Source organism: Anarrhichthys ocellatus, unplaced genomic scaffold, assembly GCF_004355925.1.
Source record: "Anarrhichthys ocellatus isolate YVR2014 unplaced genomic scaffold, GSC_Weel_1.0 scaffold23, whole genome shotgun sequence".
Lineage (NCBI taxonomy): Eukaryota > Metazoa > Chordata > Actinopteri > Perciformes > Anarhichadidae > Anarrhichthys > Anarrhichthys ocellatus.
In genome coordinates this window covers 1875436-1893961 of record NW_022280053.1, presented here as the reverse complement: position 1 = coordinate 1893961, position 18526 = coordinate 1875436, and the positions used below count along the sequence as shown (strand labels likewise).

The window sequence follows — 18526 nt, the reverse complement described above, 5'->3', positions numbered from 1 at the left end:
CCTTTCGCTTGTTACATACTTCCTTTCCCTCATCCCGATAGCAAATCGGCAGAATGTGCGTGATTTACATCTCACCAAATTACGTTCAATGTATTCCAGGGAGCTGTGCTGTATATTACTTCTGTGATCACTTTACTTTCTCCATAGTTTGTTGCAGCATCATCCCCTCAGCAATCCTAGTGGTGTTGACACCTGCCCAGCTGGTAGGTTTCGGTGGCTGGGTTGATGTTTAACCCTGCTGGGCCTTCTGTGAGCCCGGGCGAGTGCGGCCAAGGGTCTCCTCTCTTTCATTCTCTCCCCGGGTAATGAGCTGTAATGGATAGGGCCTTGGGCGTGACAGGAATACAGAGGGCCCCATCAAAGCGGCTCCCTGCGCATCCCTTTTAAAGGACTGCTCAGTACGCATGCAAACACTCATTTACTCATTCATGGCTCTCTTTAATCTACCCCGGTTACACATGCTTATCAGTGATTTGTCATGCACTCATTGTTATGAATATATTTTTTTGCCTTTTTGAAGCATCATTGACAGTGTTTACATTTAAGGAATACATGTTTTTACTTTAATATAACTTACGGAATAGAGGAAGAGTGTAAGGTAAAAGAGTAAAGAGTCACACACCAGTGTTTTTCACCAGCTCGATAATGTATTTGGGTGTCCCTGTATGGGGGGGTCATATGCTGACGGGGCGCTCTGTCCTATCCAAACCTCGAGAGTTTTCTCTAGAGCAGGATTGAATACAGGAGCTATAACATCCGATGAGGGAAGTCATTTCTCTAGTCTGTTTGTTTGGTGTGTCAGACTCCTCAACCTCCACTTTTCAACGGAAATAATCTATGTACAAAATAACAAAAATGTAAAAACATAATAATAATATTGAGTGTTAACGCACACACACACACACATGCATGCGTAAAAGAGGTCGGACGCTTCACGAAGATATTACAGCGGCGGCCTATAGGAGACGTATACTTTCACTTGTACTCTGGTCTGAGTGTTGACAACCACGTAGTGTGATGACATGCGCATGCGGTAACACGTGATACGAGGAGCCCGAGAAAGGCAAAATACGCGCTGCATCCTAATGCCCTGAATATTTTTAAGCTGCCAGTGACCATCTGCCTATCCAGTATGCTTCGATCATTTGCAGAAAGCAACATCTTTTCAAGTTTCTGCAGACTGATCAGCATCGCTCTCACTTCTGTTGCTGTTTGTGATACAAGCCAGCAGGGATCTGTCGAGCTGGCCTTCCGTCCAAATGTTGATTGGTCCTTCTGACTTTGCATGGACTGATTCACATTACAGCTGGCTCGCAACGCCAGCAACTAAACTGTGTCCAAAATGACTCCCTCGTTCACTCATTCACTGCTCCCTCAATCAGTAGTTCATTCCACAGTGAGCTGTAAATGTAAAAGTTTGAACATGAATAAGTGTCATCATTGCCAGGTCGAGTGTTGCCCAATCTTTAACCTCTTCTCCGCGCATTGATGCCAACATCGCGGCTCTATATAGTAGATAAACATTTAATAATGTGTTTTCTGTAATGTATCATTCTTTTTGATGTATAGCCCGTATGTATGCTCTGTTAATAAAATAGTATTTCTGGCAAATATTTATCTGGTATAGCTCGAACTGAATCGAGCTGAAGAAGAGAAAAGAGAGACTGGCAGATGTGGCGTAACAGCAGCCCAGCGCCGCTGCTGCGGTCTGACCTAGTTAGAAACAAACATTTAAGATCCAAGGTGCCGAGCTGCCTGTTTACCTCTCCTCTCCGTCTCCTCCGTTTTACCCAAGGATGGGCTGCCACTAACGCCAAAGGAACATTACATTCCACAGGATGCTCTCCTGTCGTTCCCATTTACACCAACAAAACAACCTTTGCGATAAAGCATTTTTTTTGCAACATGCTGGAATTCGTCAGAATCTATTTGACTGATTGCTGGAGTCTGGACTGCCACTGTTGCACTCTGTACTGATGGCTGTCATTGCACTGTATTGCATGCTCACCACACAGAGAATTGTAAATATGGGGACAAGCACTGAAGTAAAGGAGAGATGAGACGGAGCTGGACGGACCTCAGTATCCCTTTTTAAAAAAAGCGCTATGAGTCTATTCTTTGAGTGCTGTCATTGTTAGCTGGATTATGTCTGGGTCAGACGTTCAGCTTTTCATTGTGCATTTACAAACCCTCTCGAATAGCTCGCTGCACTCAGGCTGCACTCGTGCCCCTTCTATCACAAAACACAGCGTGCTTAACGCATGATACAGTCACAGAGTTCTGAGCACGTCGTTGTTTGTGTATTTCATGCACTTTACAGTACTGCAAGGCTTGTGCAAAGAATGCTTTCATATTAATAATTTCACTTGTGCAGATGTAGAGTAGTGTGTCGTTAGCCTGGCTTTAATTTAGTCATTTTACCTTCAAAGATGTTGGGAAAATACAAATTTTTTTTGGGCTGCATTTCATGCTGATACAAGCTGGTAAATGCATTATTAGCAACAGCTATTTTGAGCTAGCCCGTCTGTGTTTTGCATGACAGGTTTGCATCTATAATATAATAATTATCTGTTCAGGTAAGGAGTAAACTAACCAAAGAAAAACCTTTATAAATTGCAATACAGTTTGCAATCAAAATGTACCGTGTTGTTTTATCACCCCCCAGTCATCGCAGAGCAATTGCACTGAATTGCACTGGACAGTGCTCTCACAGTAAGAATAGATAATTAATCTTTAATTCACAACATGTCATGCTGAGATTGAAGTAATGTCAGGTTACAGGTTTTAATGAACCTGTAATCATGGTTTATATACTGTATGATGCTGTATTCTTCAAATTCTTACTGTATACATATATTCAGTGTTTTAGACAGTAGTTCCTTATACAACAGTTCGTACGATATCTTACAAAAAGTAACTTTCCTCATTTTCCGTGCGTTTTACTTGGAAAGTCCAGCAACACGTGTCAATTTGTATCGTTATAGCATACAATCCTTCAACAATACGCTTCCTTCTTCAAAGGAAACAACATAGTCAGGTTTAAACTACACAATTACTCGCGTAGGTTTAGGAAAAGATGTTGATTTGGATTAAAATAGCCTGTTTTAGGCTCATAAAATGGGAAGATAAACCTCACAGATTCTGACTTGAATAGAGTGAAGCCACTCGAAATGGTTTTAGGCGAAACTATTTGGTCAGCTTCAGGAGGAAACAGGTGGCCAGCAGAAAGCTACTGAAGTACGTACCATGATTTGCTCATTATAAACCTAACAATGTGTGTGTGACCTTTTGTTAAGCACGGGAGTGAACTCAGAGCTCACCCTCCTCCACATCCCATTGTGTGATCCTTTTGGTTTACACGCGCACAAGTGTGTGTGTGTGTGTGTGTGTGTGTGTTTGTGTCATGTGTCCGGGAGAGTAAGGGCTAAGGGTGATGTCATGTTGGATGACATCACTGCAGACGTGCAGGGAGTGCAGATTAGTGGCCGTGGCTCTTCTGAAACAGCTCTCCACAGCTGCCCTGCCCTTATCGGTGCGTCCCGCCCCGGCCCTTCATCCCCTCGTGCCAGCTCCATCAGGGTGTAAGCTCTAGAAATAGCCTCGAACTATCCCATATCTGCTCTGCCAGTCTACCAATCATGGCTCAAATTGAGCGTGGCAAAACCCTCCCACACACATTCCGGTCTCACCACCACCGACCCTTTGGCTGGCCCCATCAGCCAAGTCACTTTGCCAAAGCTGAGCTCCAGCCTCATATGTACACTGTTTTTTTGTTTTGTTTGGGTTTTATTTTCTTTCTGAGCCCCCCAGCATGAGTCCTTGTGTCCCAGCTGAACCGAGTCCATGCTCAGAGCACATGCAACCCCCTCGGTCCCAAGCGGAGGCGGTGACGGCGGCAGCAGCAGCAGCAGTAGTGGCTGACAGGGAAAGCAGCACACCTCGCACAACAGTTGACAGGACAAAGAGCACACGCACTCCCACTGGAGCAACACAAGAAGGGGGGGGGGGCAGGGCCAAGCTAGTCTACGCCACACACCCAAACATGTAATCCCCCCCCCACACACACACACACACCCTCGCACAACATATGCAGGCTCCTCCCTGCGCATGGGAGGTGCAGTCAATCACTGATAGTGAAAGGGAGTGGGATAAGCTGGAGTTTGTGTGAGGGGGGGGAGAGACAGCAGAGGAGAAAAGGGAAACAATCTTCATCATTCCCAAATCAAGAGTCGAGTGTCGGGGAACCCTTAAATTCATTCATGCCGAATGAAAGAAAACGGAGAGGAGAGAGTGTGTCCCATTCCAGAGACAACACAGGAAGTAGGGCACGCTCTGCACTGGGTGACCAAGAGAGGGTGGGAGAACGAAAGGAGGAAAGGGAGCAGCAAGAGAGGGAGAGCATTGTAGCGCTTACTCTCCACCCCTTGTCTTAAAGCAGCAGCAGGAGGAGAGAGAAGGAGGAAGAGAACCACAAGTAAGGAAGCAAAGAGGCGAAGCAGCGGTCTGCATCGGCAGCAGGGGGGGAAAAAAAAAATGGAGCTTTGAAATCGCCTCTGCCCTCATCCATCCCTGCCTCTTTTTTTCTTTTTCTTTTTTTCTCCTCTCTTATTCCGGCTCAGCCTCGGTTTCTCTCTCCGCTTGCCTTTGATTGTTCTGTGGAATTCTGACAATGCCTGGTGAGTGTTACGCTGCTTTTCACATGTCACTCGCCGTCCTTTGTGTGTTGGTTTTGCTTGGGTTCAGGCGGCGGGACGTCTTATATATTTTTCTGTTCTTATGTGCGGCGGCGAATAGCAATGTGGACGAGAGGATGCTTCATTGAGACTGTTTACGCTCCTCTGCCTCTGTGTGCTGTCCAGCTGTGCCGTCCTCCTCCTTTGCTTCTCTCAATCAGTGACGACGCAAAGGAGACTGCTCTCCTGAACGCACACACACACACACACACACACACACACTCTACTACACTCTGCGTACATCCAGGTTACTCAGTCATTATTATATAATTGCTTTTAACTCCCAAAGGGCTTTCATTCAGAGCGGTGCATTTATTACACACATAAATGTGTATATATATGTATATATAACATCGGGTTTAGACATATAACATCAGAGATGATAATACAGAGATGGGGTTTTGATTCCGAGTGGTGACCATAACCTACATGTAGCAACATCACACAAAGCTGGCCTGTGTGACAGAGGGCAGCCAGCTAACACAAATCAGATGACTGGGCCAAGCTTTGAGGTCAGCCGGCTGATTTTCGGCTGTCATTCTCAGTGGAAGTCCGTATGTTGGAGGCAATTATCAGCGGCTAAAGAGAAAGAGAGCCGTGTGTCTTGAGGATAGAGAGTTTGGGAGAGCAACAGCTCATTCCATCGTTGATACATTGTAATGTCTCCGGGATAATCTTGCCGGTTAGTCATCATTTCGTCTGTATTTTCGTTTATATTTCAGATTCAAAGTGATCTTACGGGATGCTATTAAGTCAGTCAGTACACATTATCATGTGAGTTATTTTCATCTTTACGCATGGATTATTCAGATGTATTTCCTGACGTTGATTCGATTATCCCACAAACATCCGCGGCCCAGTTAACGCACCGTGCCCAGTTTCACACTTGAATCTCACTATACATGCTACTTACATGCATGAAATTCGTCAGCAACCGCACATCGAGTATAATGAAGTTATTCCAGTTCGTTGAGTTATTCCGTTTTAATGTGTCTCATTAAGAGGACGGATGAAACACTGAGGCATTCAGCAAACTGCTCGGTGCAGTCGTACCTCCCTGCCACATAATGGAGGCAGAGTTTAGTTAAACAGTTTCTGCCGGAGAACGGCATTCCCACTAACGTGTATTTTCCTCGGTGATGGCTTCACGGGAGAAAGCCATCTTTGGTTTAGCAGACACATCAATGACAGTCTGATGGCTTTGTGCAGCTTGTTCACTGCAGTGTGCAGAACTGGTTCAGTGTGAGAGCTCAGCCGGTGGTCTTCCTGATTGTAGCGTGCTGTCGAGCCCTCAAGAACAAAAACCGAGCTTGACTTCTACATATTACGCTCCAAGCATTTGTGGCAGCCTGTATTTATATGCAGTAACAGTGTGATTCCTGCCCCCCCCCTCCCAGCCTGGGGTTCTGTATATGTTTGCATGTACAAACAAATGTTTTTGCACACATTAGTACATGTGCACATGCTGTATGCAGATATATGCATATGTTCCCGAGCGCGTGTTTTAGTATGTTCCAATCCCAGAAGCCTGAACGAAAGGATGGCAGAGCGAGAAATAGAGCCGTTAGTCATTTTCACAGCCTTAAACATGGACAAGATGGGGAGATGGGTAGAGCCAATGTGAGATGGAGAGATGACAAACATTGTGAGAAAGGGAAAAGCACATAAGATGACTGAAACGAAAAGGGACCGACAGTCTGCTCTTGTCCATTTTCCAATATTTAGTGTACTAGTTTATTCTGGGGGACTAAACCTCTTATGCAGAATTTATTCCCTTTTCCAGGACTTTGCCCTTAAATCCTGCTGTTGGACTGTTCTTATGTAATGCACTGGACAAAATTGAATTCATGAAATTCAACACTGATGTATAATGACATGAAATATAGTGTTATAATATTCATAATATATCCGTGTTGCAGGGAAGGGCCAGAATCAATGCAGAGCTTTGTACAGTATATTTCTGCTACTTCCTCCCCGTCTCTCCATTGTTCCGTCTCTGTGTAATTACTCTGTCATAGATCATCTCCGTGAGGTCCATTGATTTACTGAGAGCTGGTGAAGTGGAGCAGAGCATTTGATCAGACACACGTACGGGGGAGGGAGGGAGCAGCGGGTCAGTGCCGCACCCATGGGCCACTCCACTGTGGGACAATAGGTCTGAACCGTTGGCGGGTTCACACGGGGGGGGGACGGAGAAACAGCCACAGTCGGAACACTCGATCAGCAACACTGACTCACGACCACACAAATACAAACATCCAAGCAAGCAGGGGTTCAGGACCATTGCTTGTTTGTTGTCTATAAATAGTTATCTATTTTGAGGCAATTTGACATTTTCAAATGTATTGTTGCCGTCCTGAATACCAGGTATCTCCAAATTTGGTGATTTTTTTAGCACACTTGATTTGAGCGTCTGCACTTCTTTTCGTCAAAGTGATCGATCTGAAAAGAAGTTGCAGCATGAAAGGAAGAGAGACGGACGGGCCTTGATATCCAAGGCCTTGCATTCAGTGAGTTTTAATTCTTTGAAAGTTGTGGTGCCCGTCGACAAAATTGAAGGTTAGAATATCGACTTCAATCCAGCTCGCCGTTGTGAATGAAAGACGGTCGTAAGTAGGCTGCGTCAAAGACATTCAGCAACGTTGCTCTGAATCTTTTCAACTCTGTCTGGTAGCGGATGAAAGACGAGCATATGCTCATGATAGGGCAGCGTTGCATGTTGTCAATAATTGAATCACTCACTCGCTCTTTCCTGCCCTGAAGGCCGTAGTGCAGAGTCTATAGGAGCAACAAGAGAGGAGAGCTTTCAAGCATCAGTCCTAAAGGTCTCTTTCTGTCCTTCTGCTCTCATACAGTACTCTTTTATCTCTGTCTATATATATATTTATATTTCTTTTACACAAACATGCAGAAGAGCTGACGCCACTGCCCCGTCTCTCTGTTTTATCTGCGTGCCTGTCTCTCTACAGTAAGCTGCTTTACGAAAATGAAATGGAGGGCCGGCTATAGAGGGATGGAGGGATGGAGTGATGGAGGGAAAGATCTCTAATGCTTCTCTTTGCGTATCATTTCCTCTCACTTCACTTCCTGTGCCTACACTTCTAGACAGAGCGACGCTGTCTTTAGATTCAGACAACCAGACATCTTAAAGGGATAGACGTTTTACAAAACCGGTATATGTCATCATATTGCCCATACACTTCATGGGAGGGATCACCTTTCATATTTAACAGCAGAAGTATCTAATTAAACTATCACGTACAGCCCACATTCACTGCAGTAACAGAAATTATTCTCGATCTTGCCGTCCTCCTGATTGCAGTAATATCCATATCCTCTCTACTTGAGTCACTGGAACGTTGATGCGAGTTCAATTTGCTCTTCTCTCCGTCCCGTCAGTCTCTTCATCTTCCTCTCCCTCTGCCCTCTGTTCTTGCCGGCCCTCTATCAACACCTACTTGTCCAACGTGTGTCACCCTCTCTCCATTTCGCCACCTACCACTCTGCGATGCAGACTTGTAGAAGCCTTCCGGGAACGGCCCAAATCCACCGACTATTTCCCTCCGCGTCCCTCCCTCTCTTCCTCCCGGGGCCTCGGTGCAGGCAGGTGGTGCTCCTCTAAACGGGTGAGCGGATAGGCAGGGGAATAACTTTTCAGAGGCGAGGCCTTCCAGGGACCGTCTCTCCCACCTTCTCTCATGACCCACGCTGTCTGTCTGCTGTACACTTGGCTCATGATCTTGCGCATACCCCGCCCACACACACACACCTTGGCTCGCATCTGACATGGATTTTTCTCACAAATTCACATCGTTCTACCAATACACTTTCTGTTTGAGTGTGTGTGCGCATGCACGGAAACCGTATCTGCACAAACTAATGCTCATATGCACATGCGAGATGTAAAAGTCGTGCTGCTACGTGATTCGGTACAGAAGGCTATTGTTCGTTATTCACAGGAAACGAAAACATTGAGATAGTTTTCTGTATTCCTCTCCTGCCACAGTGATTACAAATAAACTCCCATAGAAAGAATAGCCTTGCGTGCACCTACATTATATTTTGGAGCAGTTGCACTCCAAACAAGCCTATGAGGTATGATATTATCATGACCCAGACCAGAGGAATGAGGAAATCCCCCCTGAGTGTTTAGTCTCCAGGCCCTGGCTTTGTAGTTAACCTTTACCCAGCCATTCTCCAGAACAGCAAGGCACGCAGGTCTGTTTACTTGTGATAAGAGCAAGCAACTCTAATCCACTGCATCAGTGGGGGGAACAAGTACATTAAACCTCCTCCAGTTTCACCTCCCCAAATGATACTAAAATTGTTTTGGAGCTGGAGAAAACCCTCCGTCTATAATGGGGTGCAAAGACCTCTCCACTGTATAGCACACAATGAAATCCATTGTCCACTGGCTCCTGTAGAGTTTCACTTGAGTCTTTATACACATTGTGACGTCTATGCAATTTCTGGTGAATGATTGAGCTGAAATATTCCCCTGTCGTTCAGAAAGCATTTTAATAGGAAGTACTGAAGCTGCTCCGTGCCCAGCTGGACTTGTTTCCTTGTAATAATTTCACAGATTTCTTTTTTTTTTTTCGTGCTCAAACATCAGTTTGGAAGCGTTTGTTGACAGCATGTCTTAGCTGTGACATCAGTCTTTTCTCACTGTTTCGCCAGCTATGCAAAAACAGCCGTACAATACATCTGGCAGTGCGCTCCCTCCTTAAACCATGGCCGGCCACATTTTCTCCCTCTCTCTCTCTTGCTCCCTCTTTTCCATTTTTTTGTGCCCTTCTCCGCTGGTTTTTCTTGGAGTCCATCTCTCCGGCCAAGGACCCAGCATTTTCCCACAGAGTGCGGTGCTGAAGGCTGAGCCTTTGTTTCCTGCTCTACGGGGACACATGGTGGGAGGAGGAGGCAGGCTGACTTCCTGGCTGCCAACTCGGGGTCTATGTCAGTGTGAGAAAAAGCAGGGGAGACAGATCTGATGATGACAGAAGAGCTGCGCATCCTAGGGACTGACTTCAGCTAAAAAAAATATATAGAATTTGCTATATTTCTCAGACAGTTGCACCTAAATAACTTCATATCAGGCTGTCAGCTGTTTCCTTCCTTCACCCCTTTTTTGGCCTAATTCTTTGTTGTCCTACTAGGAACGGAGACAGTAGGAGTCAGCACTGTCCTTTACTGTACATTAGATGTGTCGTGAGCATTTGTTTTTGCAATGTTTTCCTCTGAAAATAACTTTGTGATCATTGTTGTAGAAATACGACAGCAAAACTATAAGCGTGATGTATAATCATGAAGATAAAAGTAGCGTGGTGACAAAGGAGGTTAAAAAGAAGCCCTTCCAAAAAGTACCATTAGTGCTATAAATGCACATTTGAGCACTTATTTGCTATAGGATATATTCTGTAGGATCATTTGTCGACTTTACATTGTAGTATTATTATGTAGTATTTTATTTTGAAGCTCCATATCCAGCCCCTTGACTCTTACCTTCATAAGTCCATGTCATGAGCATAGTGTTTATGCATAACGTCCTCACTGTGTAACGTTCCTCTGGACTATGGGCAGGCTTGTCCTTAAAAAACGGCGCTGTCTTTTTAAATGGGATGTGGAGAGGGGTGTGTTAGTAGCAACAGACATCCTTTGGGAGCGGTGTGGTTTAGCTCAGAGGGCAGAGGCTCCAGCCACGTTCCCAGAGACTCAAAAATAGTCTGGAAAAAACACTGAGACCAGCCGCCGGTGAGGAATGCAACCCGAAGTGGAGTTGTGCGTTTTGGGGAATCCAGCTTGGAGAGGTGCTGCTGGACCATGTTTCACATATTCAGTAGATCGTAAGTGTCTTTTTCTTTAAAATTCCTCATTCACCGTGGATGGTCACAGCTGCACGCTGTGGTTTTTGGAAACCTCTGTCTCTGCATCCACCCACGGTTCCCTCAGAGCTGTTCATTGTGGCTTCATCTAACTATTTTTCTTTGCCACACAAATGGCGTACAGTACTTTCTGTATGAATTAGGATTGTAAAGAAAGGTCAGGATAGCTGATTAAAAAGCAGAAAGGACAAAGTACATCTGAATAGTTGGAGAGGAACGGCACAGAGGGAAAAACAAGGACACGTTTAGACTTGAACATGAAAACTATTCAGTGCCAGAGGTGAATCTACGGCTTAGTGCGCAACTATGATCCCGGTATTGACAGTACGCTTCTCAATTTAGAACCAATTATGTGCTGAAGATATTTCACCTGGCTAAATCTGGTGATAATAAAAATGGAACGACTAAACGTGTATTCTATATTAAGAAGAGTAGTGTTTGCAGAGATCAGCTTTGATGTTGTTTTTCCATGTTTTGTGTGGGAAGAAAGTCTCTGCCCTCTTTCTCTGCGTGAACTTAAGTGTTTGCCTCGTTCTTTGTCCAATGCCACAGGGGCGTCTGAATATTCAGGGCCAGAAGTGAAAAGCACACTTCCTCATCTCTTCTACTGCTTTGCCCATGTTGTTATCAGTTCCCCAAGCACTTAACAGTTATGCAAGATTTCAAGAGGAAAAAAAGCTTTCTTGCTTGTAACTAATTTATATTTTCTTCAGTTTGTGCTAAAAAGTAGAATTACAATCCTTTTCGTCTGTCCTATATACACATGATCACAGATGCACACACTCTCCGTGACCCTGGCGGGCCTTGAGTAATCTCACAGCTGAGTCATACCCGCTGTCTTGCCTCTAAACCTCTATTATTGTCGCTGTGAAGCTTTGGGATTAAGGCATACCTATATTGCTGCGATTAAATGACAAATCAATGATGGAATAAAAAAATAGGAAATGTTAGACTCTTGAGTGCAAAACATGTATTTGTCTGTCTATGTGTGTGTGTGTGTGTGTGCGTGCTATGGGAGGGGATCATTAATATGACATCTAGAGTATAACAGCGTCTCTGATTCAGGAAATCATGGTTTCTCTTCTCTAGTCAAGTCATATTCTCTTGTCCAAGGACAGCCTGACACCTCGCTGCCCACAGGGTTTAACATTAAGGCTCGCTGGCCCGAAGCCAGACGATAAGTCCGTTAATTGGGCAGACAGCGGCTCAATTAGGCTGGCGTTTTCACTGTCTTATGATGATAACTTTATTATCTCTGCCTTCGTCTTCTACCACTGCCCTGATCTCCTCTCTGCTGTGGTATTTTAGTGCAGAATTAATGAGTGTGCTGAGCGGAAATGGTGGTCAGAGGTAATTTGAATTACAAAGCGAAAAGTATGAAAGATGTTGTGTTTTTACAGAGATGTACTGTAGTGCTGCTACACGGTTATAACAGTCAGGCGTGACTACAACAACGTTTGTTCACAGTCAAGTATTCCTATTTTCAAATCTTGTGCATCTTTTCATTTTGTTCCTGTGCAGTCTGAAGTGCAGTTTGTGGCACACCTTTTAATGATAAATAATACAGAATATATCTAGTCATAAGCAAAAATCAATAGTGTAATATATGATATTGCTTGTAGTTAATTTCGCTTTGCTTGGTTTTGGAAATAATCAATTCCAAGCCCATGACTTCACCAGACCTCATATTATTGATCGTGTAAGTTAAACGAAAGCATTTATGGTGCTGTTGCTTTGTACTCTGTCCAAACTCTGGCGCAGTTGCTCCATGTTCCTGTTAGTCTGGTGAAAATATACTACACGTATATAGAGCGCTGACAGACTGGTCCAAATGAGGAAAAAAGTGAATTGTAGTGAATTATGTGAGACGGAGTAAAAGAACAATAATGGATCAGCAAAAATCAACAAAAGTAGAATCCGATAAATTAATAATATATTTTGTCCCACAAGTACCTCACAGTATATGACATTTCAGTGCAACCGATTATGAATCCGTCATGTGAGGCATTTCTGTACGACAGTTAAGAAAGGCAAAGGCATTTTAAAGAAGACATTGTTGCCACGATCATATTTCACTCCCCTGTTTCAGTTGCGGCAGCGTTTTCTGTGTGGGCGAGTGTTGGTACTGCTTGGGGGGGGATACCACTCGTGTGTGAATGTGTGTGGGCGACTAGTCACTCTAGGCCAGGGACATGAAGTCATGAGACGGAGTATTCCACCAGGCCGCTTGACTGAAGAACAAATGTGTGTGTATTCCAGTACAGTCATATTCAATCATGATGACACCCCCCCCCCCCCCCCCCCCTTTGTGTCCCATAAAGGGCATTGATTAAATCAATATATCAATAATACTGCATTGGCGAGGTCCCAGATGGCCGTCCGTCATTAGCATGACGGTTGACCTTTGCCGTCTGACCATAGTTGCTACTTAAGGAGTTACTCATTAGTGCGACCTTTGACCTCATTATACATTCTCTTTACACTGCGATGTTCTGGCTATCCTATTTGGATCGACTCACCCCCCCGATGTGACAGTAAGTAGAGCTGTGGACAAATACCCACTCACCCACACACATTGCTCTCGGTGAAACAAAGTCCATTGTTCTGGAGAAGCAATATCCTCTAATGACCCCTTTTTCACTTTTGGCTCTTTCAACTCATCTGGGATAAGGGAAATAAATATGAATAAGAAGGATATGCTACATGTATCCAATCCAACACAGCCATGAAATCACCACAAATGTAAAAAAAAGTCCTCGCAGACGATCACAGGTAATTGGCATGCTGTGTGCTGCAGCTGCTACCGTGATCTCCCCTGTCCAGTGGTTGTATTCGCGGCCAGCTGTTCCGCTCTCTTTTCACTCGGCACATGACTTCAGAGCCGACGCCGGTCCTGCTCCAGAGCAGCTCCTCTGCGCTCCGTGTTGGTCTCCTGCAGTGAGTGTCCTAGCAGATGTTACACTGAATTACCCTCCCAGCCTAGCGGGGACTCTCGCTGTAATCAAGCCGTTGCATCTGCGTGTGCCCGTTGCAGCCTGGCTCAGTGGCTGCGTTGGCTCTCCCAACAGTTGTTCTCCAACCACCTTATCTCAGTTAGCAGCCAAACTTCCCCATCATCTAGTGTGTCTGCCAGTGCTCTGAGTCAGGCATCCCTTCAGACTCCCAGAGGATCCGATCATTTAGGAGATGCTAATGCTAACGCCCTCCTTTCCTATGTTTGTTTAGTGAAAAGGGTGTGTTTGCATGTGTCCCATTCTTGCCTTTTAAAAGCTTCCCTCCTCCCTGTAAATGAAAGGCCCTCTTTGTCCTCCTGTACTTTTGGCCAATGTGTGCTCCCATCTATGGCACTAACTGGTTCTTGTTTCTCTTCACAAAGGTGGTCACACCATAGCTTCAGCTCCTATCCCCCCTTGTTTGGTGCAGCGATGCCTGGGGCAGTGTCTCCCTCTTTGCTCTTCCCAGAATAATCTCTCTTTTGTCTTGTGTGCATTAGACCGCTGGCACTGTAAGAGCCTAAGCCTAAAGAGCCGACGCTGTCGACCAGCACAGGTGCCGCAAAGCACTAATGCACTGGATGTGGACCAACGTGGACTAGACTGCGCCCACTCATCTACATTACCCATCTGTTTTAAATGCACTTTTTTTTTAATGTTTTCCCTTTCGCTCTCATTGTTAGCGCTTTCATGGCCGTACGACGCAGCCAATCAGGACTCAAAGAGGTCGCGCTTGGATGAGCAGAGAGGGGATTTTTTTTATTCAGAGTGTCTGAGTGTGATGCGTGGCAATTTTCCCTTTAGGGGTTATTGGAATTTAACTTAAAAGCTGTCACATTAGCGGCTGCGTCTCCAAGCTCACTTCACTCACTCGCAAACCTCAACGTCTGCCTTCATCCCCCCAGAGATCATTCTTTCTCTGTCTGACTTCGACAGTGAATGATGTTTTTTCTCTGCTGTTCTGTTGACTGGATCTTCTGGCCTCCCTGATTGGTGTTTTCGGACTGCAAGGACTGTAGCCACATGTCAGTGGTTCAGCTCTCACATTCGCCGTTCTGCACCGGCAGCATCTGACAGGATCCCTCCTCTTTCTGCCTCTCGCTGTGGGCCAGACGTTTGTTTGGTTATCTATATTCTCCCGCTACCTATCACGCTACTGTTCACTCCAGTGCAGATGACAACCGTCAGATGGCAGGTCGATGCACAAAAACACAGATTTTCACGGTGTTACCCAAAAACTCTAATGCCGTCGTATTGCCTGAATAAAAATGCGAAATAGAGACATGAATCGGCAGGAACATTCACTCGCTGATTGTGGTGACAGTGGCTCATTATTCCCATCAAGCACTGAGAAAGACTTACCACATCTGCTTGGATCAAATGAGCGATCAGACCCGTGACAGTGTTCTGCAGTGTGACAGACACGCCGTTGTTTCATCTCAGTCTGTGGTCCTTCCCTCTGACTCAGCGCCAAAGCTATAATGGACACTGTATTTTGTGATGCTTGACGCATGAATAATGGCTTATTTGTCCGGTTTCCTGTCTCTGCAGTGCACGCGGTTCATAATCGAGGTCGGCCAACCGCTCTGTGATGTGTGCGCGCGGTACGTGTTTCGTTGTTAACTGTGATTTTTTTTTTTTTTTTCTGCTTTGATGTCTGAGTTCAGGGGCCCAGGTGCTTGCAGAGCGGTTGGTGTTGCTGGCTGGCGAGAGCTTTTTTTTCATTTGAGCCCCATCTACAAACCAAGCCAGCTGTGAGGAGTTAATGAATTTTGAGACTCTACAGGGATATGAATATGATGAAAACGTATCAAATGTATTGCAACCTCATCTTGAGCACATGATTGCAAAACCACTTGCCTAACCGCTGTGCTACAGCTCTTATCAAACCTCGTCGGGTTGCCAAGCGTTGTCAGTTCTACTTCATGTGTCCGTACTCGTGTTATTTATTTATATTTGTGGTAATACACGAGAGGCAGAAACTGGTGCTAAATATTCATTTACATACTCAAACCATTCAGTGAGCACTCACACTAAAGCCACTTACAATAAGTTCATCCTTCCCACTGTCTGCCCCGAATCTTTGCACGAAACCTGTTCATTAAAAATCCATATTGTTTTTGAGAATACAGCATCACAAAACATGACATCGTGACGCTCGTGTGTATCAATACACGCCCCCTACTCGGCAGGAACGAGACAAATTTGCGAGTGCAATTAGTTGCCTGCCTGTATGTCTTTGCCCAGCTCTGCTTGTTGATCTGCATGCCTATTTGCACACAGTGCTCATGTGTTTGTTTGGTAGAGAGCATTATTAACAAGTAATTGCCGTGCCAGTCTGCCAGCGGAAGGCGTATCGATTGGTTTAAATGCTGGTCTAGCAGCACCGCAGAATGCTGTGTAAACAGTGTGCAGGGCAGTTACCACAGAAAACACTATTAGCAAGGAGACTTAACATCAGGCTGCCTAATGCTATAGCATTAACTGGAGTATTTGTTGTTTTGGTTATGTCAGAAGCTTAAGATTTGGCCATTTAAGGTCATTTTGCATGTTGGTTGTTTTAGTAACATGAGTGGAAGCACAAACAAAGAGGTTATTATGTTTCTGTGAAGATTAACACCACTTCACATGCACTCCAACTGTTGTAGCTCATGTAATTGTAGTGAAATGATGCATACGCTTGCAGGAACCCAGTAGGTGTGGACTTTTCAAAGTGCCGTTGTTTGGACTTGCAGTACATTAATCCAGCCTATCTTGAGCTATCAGTACAAATATAGTCCCTTGTGGTTTAGCCGGCTCGCCATCAAGTCAGTGTGTTAGGAGCCTAAGTGCTCTGACGCCTACATGGGCCTGAGGTTTCAGATCCCAGACAGGCTATCAGATCAACTCTCTTTACAGGATGCAGGGACGGAGCGCGCTGGGTGCAGCCCGGACTCACTCACGATCCATTACTCCGCTCTACTCCTACTCTGTTACTCCAAACTGAGTTTCCATTGAACCCCAGCAGGGCACAGTGCATGATAGGATTTGGACTGATGCAGGGACATAAATTCGTAAATACTGAACGTATACCTACATCACCAGCCAGAGAAGGTGTTCGAGTGATAAAAAAAAATCGAAATGTAACCGGTAACTTGGCAACACTAACTCATGCAAGGTCATTGGTCATGCCTTCTCATTTCGGACTAAAGGTTATGCATAAAAACGTTTGGGTGAATGCCAGAAAATCCTATTATTTCTGCTGAAATGTTTCTAAACTCGGCTGAACTGGAACAGTTGGCGTATCAGGCAAGTTGGCGTATCGGGCAAGGTACATGTGGATCAGAGGAGACAAATTCATTCATTAAAAATCATACACAAATGCCATTTAAGCATGATGTGCAGAGCCACTGATGCGCCATTAATTATGTAATCCTGTCAAGTCACATACAGCGATTCACAACCCGTAAAACAGGTTTTAACATGTTTAGCATTTTATACAGTTGTGCATCCAAACACAAGGTATTGCAGAGCAGTGTTCTTTGCAACATCTGCTGTAATTCTGACACGGTCTTACAACGCCAGATCTTTATGGCATGACCTTTTCAATTATGTATTTTACTACAGGGCTTTGTGTGGTTGAGTCTGTGTGTCTGGAAGTGTCTGGTCTATTAGAGCCTTGAGTATCTCCTGGATATAGTTTCTGAAATATTTAGGTGGCCCAGCATGACATCCAGAAGAGGAAGAGATAGATTGATTGGTGGCCAAAAGAGGGGAAGGCAGATAATCACAGTGCAATAAGAACAGAGTGCGATGGAACGATGTGTGCCAGAGGGTGGGAAAGAATCCTCCAAACATAAACTATACTCCCCCCCCCCCCACACACACACACATCAGGTAAACACTGAATGAGAGGCAGACAGGTTAAAAATGGAGGCAGAGTAATGGAGGATTATCAAGGACGTAGAAGGACGTTTGCTGAGAATAGACGACGTTGGGGGAAGGTAACCAAAAGAGAGGAGAAGCGAGGAGACGAGGAGACGACGACAGCATGCTCTGCTTTTAATACCAGCTGTTATTTGCAGAGACCGACATGAACAGTGTGCCAAACTGGGGGATGTAAAAGTTATGAGCAGATTTCACATGACAAGACAGTTTTTTTCGTTGTCATTTATACAAAGTGGCTGACAATATGCTGTAAATTACACGTTACAGTACAATTTAATACAGTGCCATACAGATGACACGCAGCGTTATTATTCATCAATTCATACTTTCACAGTCTCCCACCATTCCCAGTGACACTAATGGGCTAATATGATATGCCGAGAGAAAAAAGAAAACCATAATAGCGGAGTAAAGTATATTCCTTTTTTAGAAGATGCATTCCTCTCTCAGCCGCAATTTATCTTCAGATCATGTAGAACATTACTCCAGAGGATGTTGCTTTTGGCGAGCTGCACTGACTGCACGTTCAAGTTGATTTTCACATGAAGAACACTGGCATGCCTCCTTATATTCTAAATATAGAAAACATATATGCTACCAGTTCATTAAAATGTTTGACCGTGTGTAGCATTGCCAGATACATTTTTTTTCCTTTCAGTCAGTCTCTTTGTGAGTCATAGAAGCATCATCGTGCCAGGTTTAGGGACTGTGTCTACCTGTCTCTTAACAGCACATCCCACATAGAAAACCTCTGTTTCCCCTCCTCTCCGCTCACTTGACTCGCTCTGTGTTCTGCCCGGTACCCAGTCAGCCAATCACAAAGCAGGGCTAGGTGCAAAACACACTTCCTCTGCAGCTGTGCTTTGGAGAAGGCTCGGAGCTCCTGAAAAACTAGATTCTCACATGCAAAGCTATCCTTGAGGCGTTTGCACATGTATTTTTTTTCTCATTTATTTCAGATGATGAAATGTGTGTGTTATGATAGAGATAA

General features: G+C 44.8%; 1 protein-coding gene across 12 annotated transcripts in view; it reads left to right on the top strand.

Annotated features, from left to right (window-relative positions):
* dab2ipb (DAB2 interacting protein b) overlaps positions 1 to 18526 on the top strand; it is a 123176-nt gene that overhangs the window by 71062 nt on the left and 33588 nt on the right. Inside the window, exon 1 of one of the 12 annotated variants that reach the window (XM_031860084.1) lies at positions 3920 to 4474. The exons of 9 other annotated variants lie outside the window; for them this stretch is intronic. Coding sequence is in view for 1 of the 3 variants with exons in the window: in XM_031860082.1 (XP_031715942.1) it covers positions 10554 to 10576 (23 nt within the window). In the remaining 2 variants the exon portion in view is untranslated. 2 more of the 12 variants (XM_031860083.1, XM_031860082.1) reach the window with 2 other exon arrangements.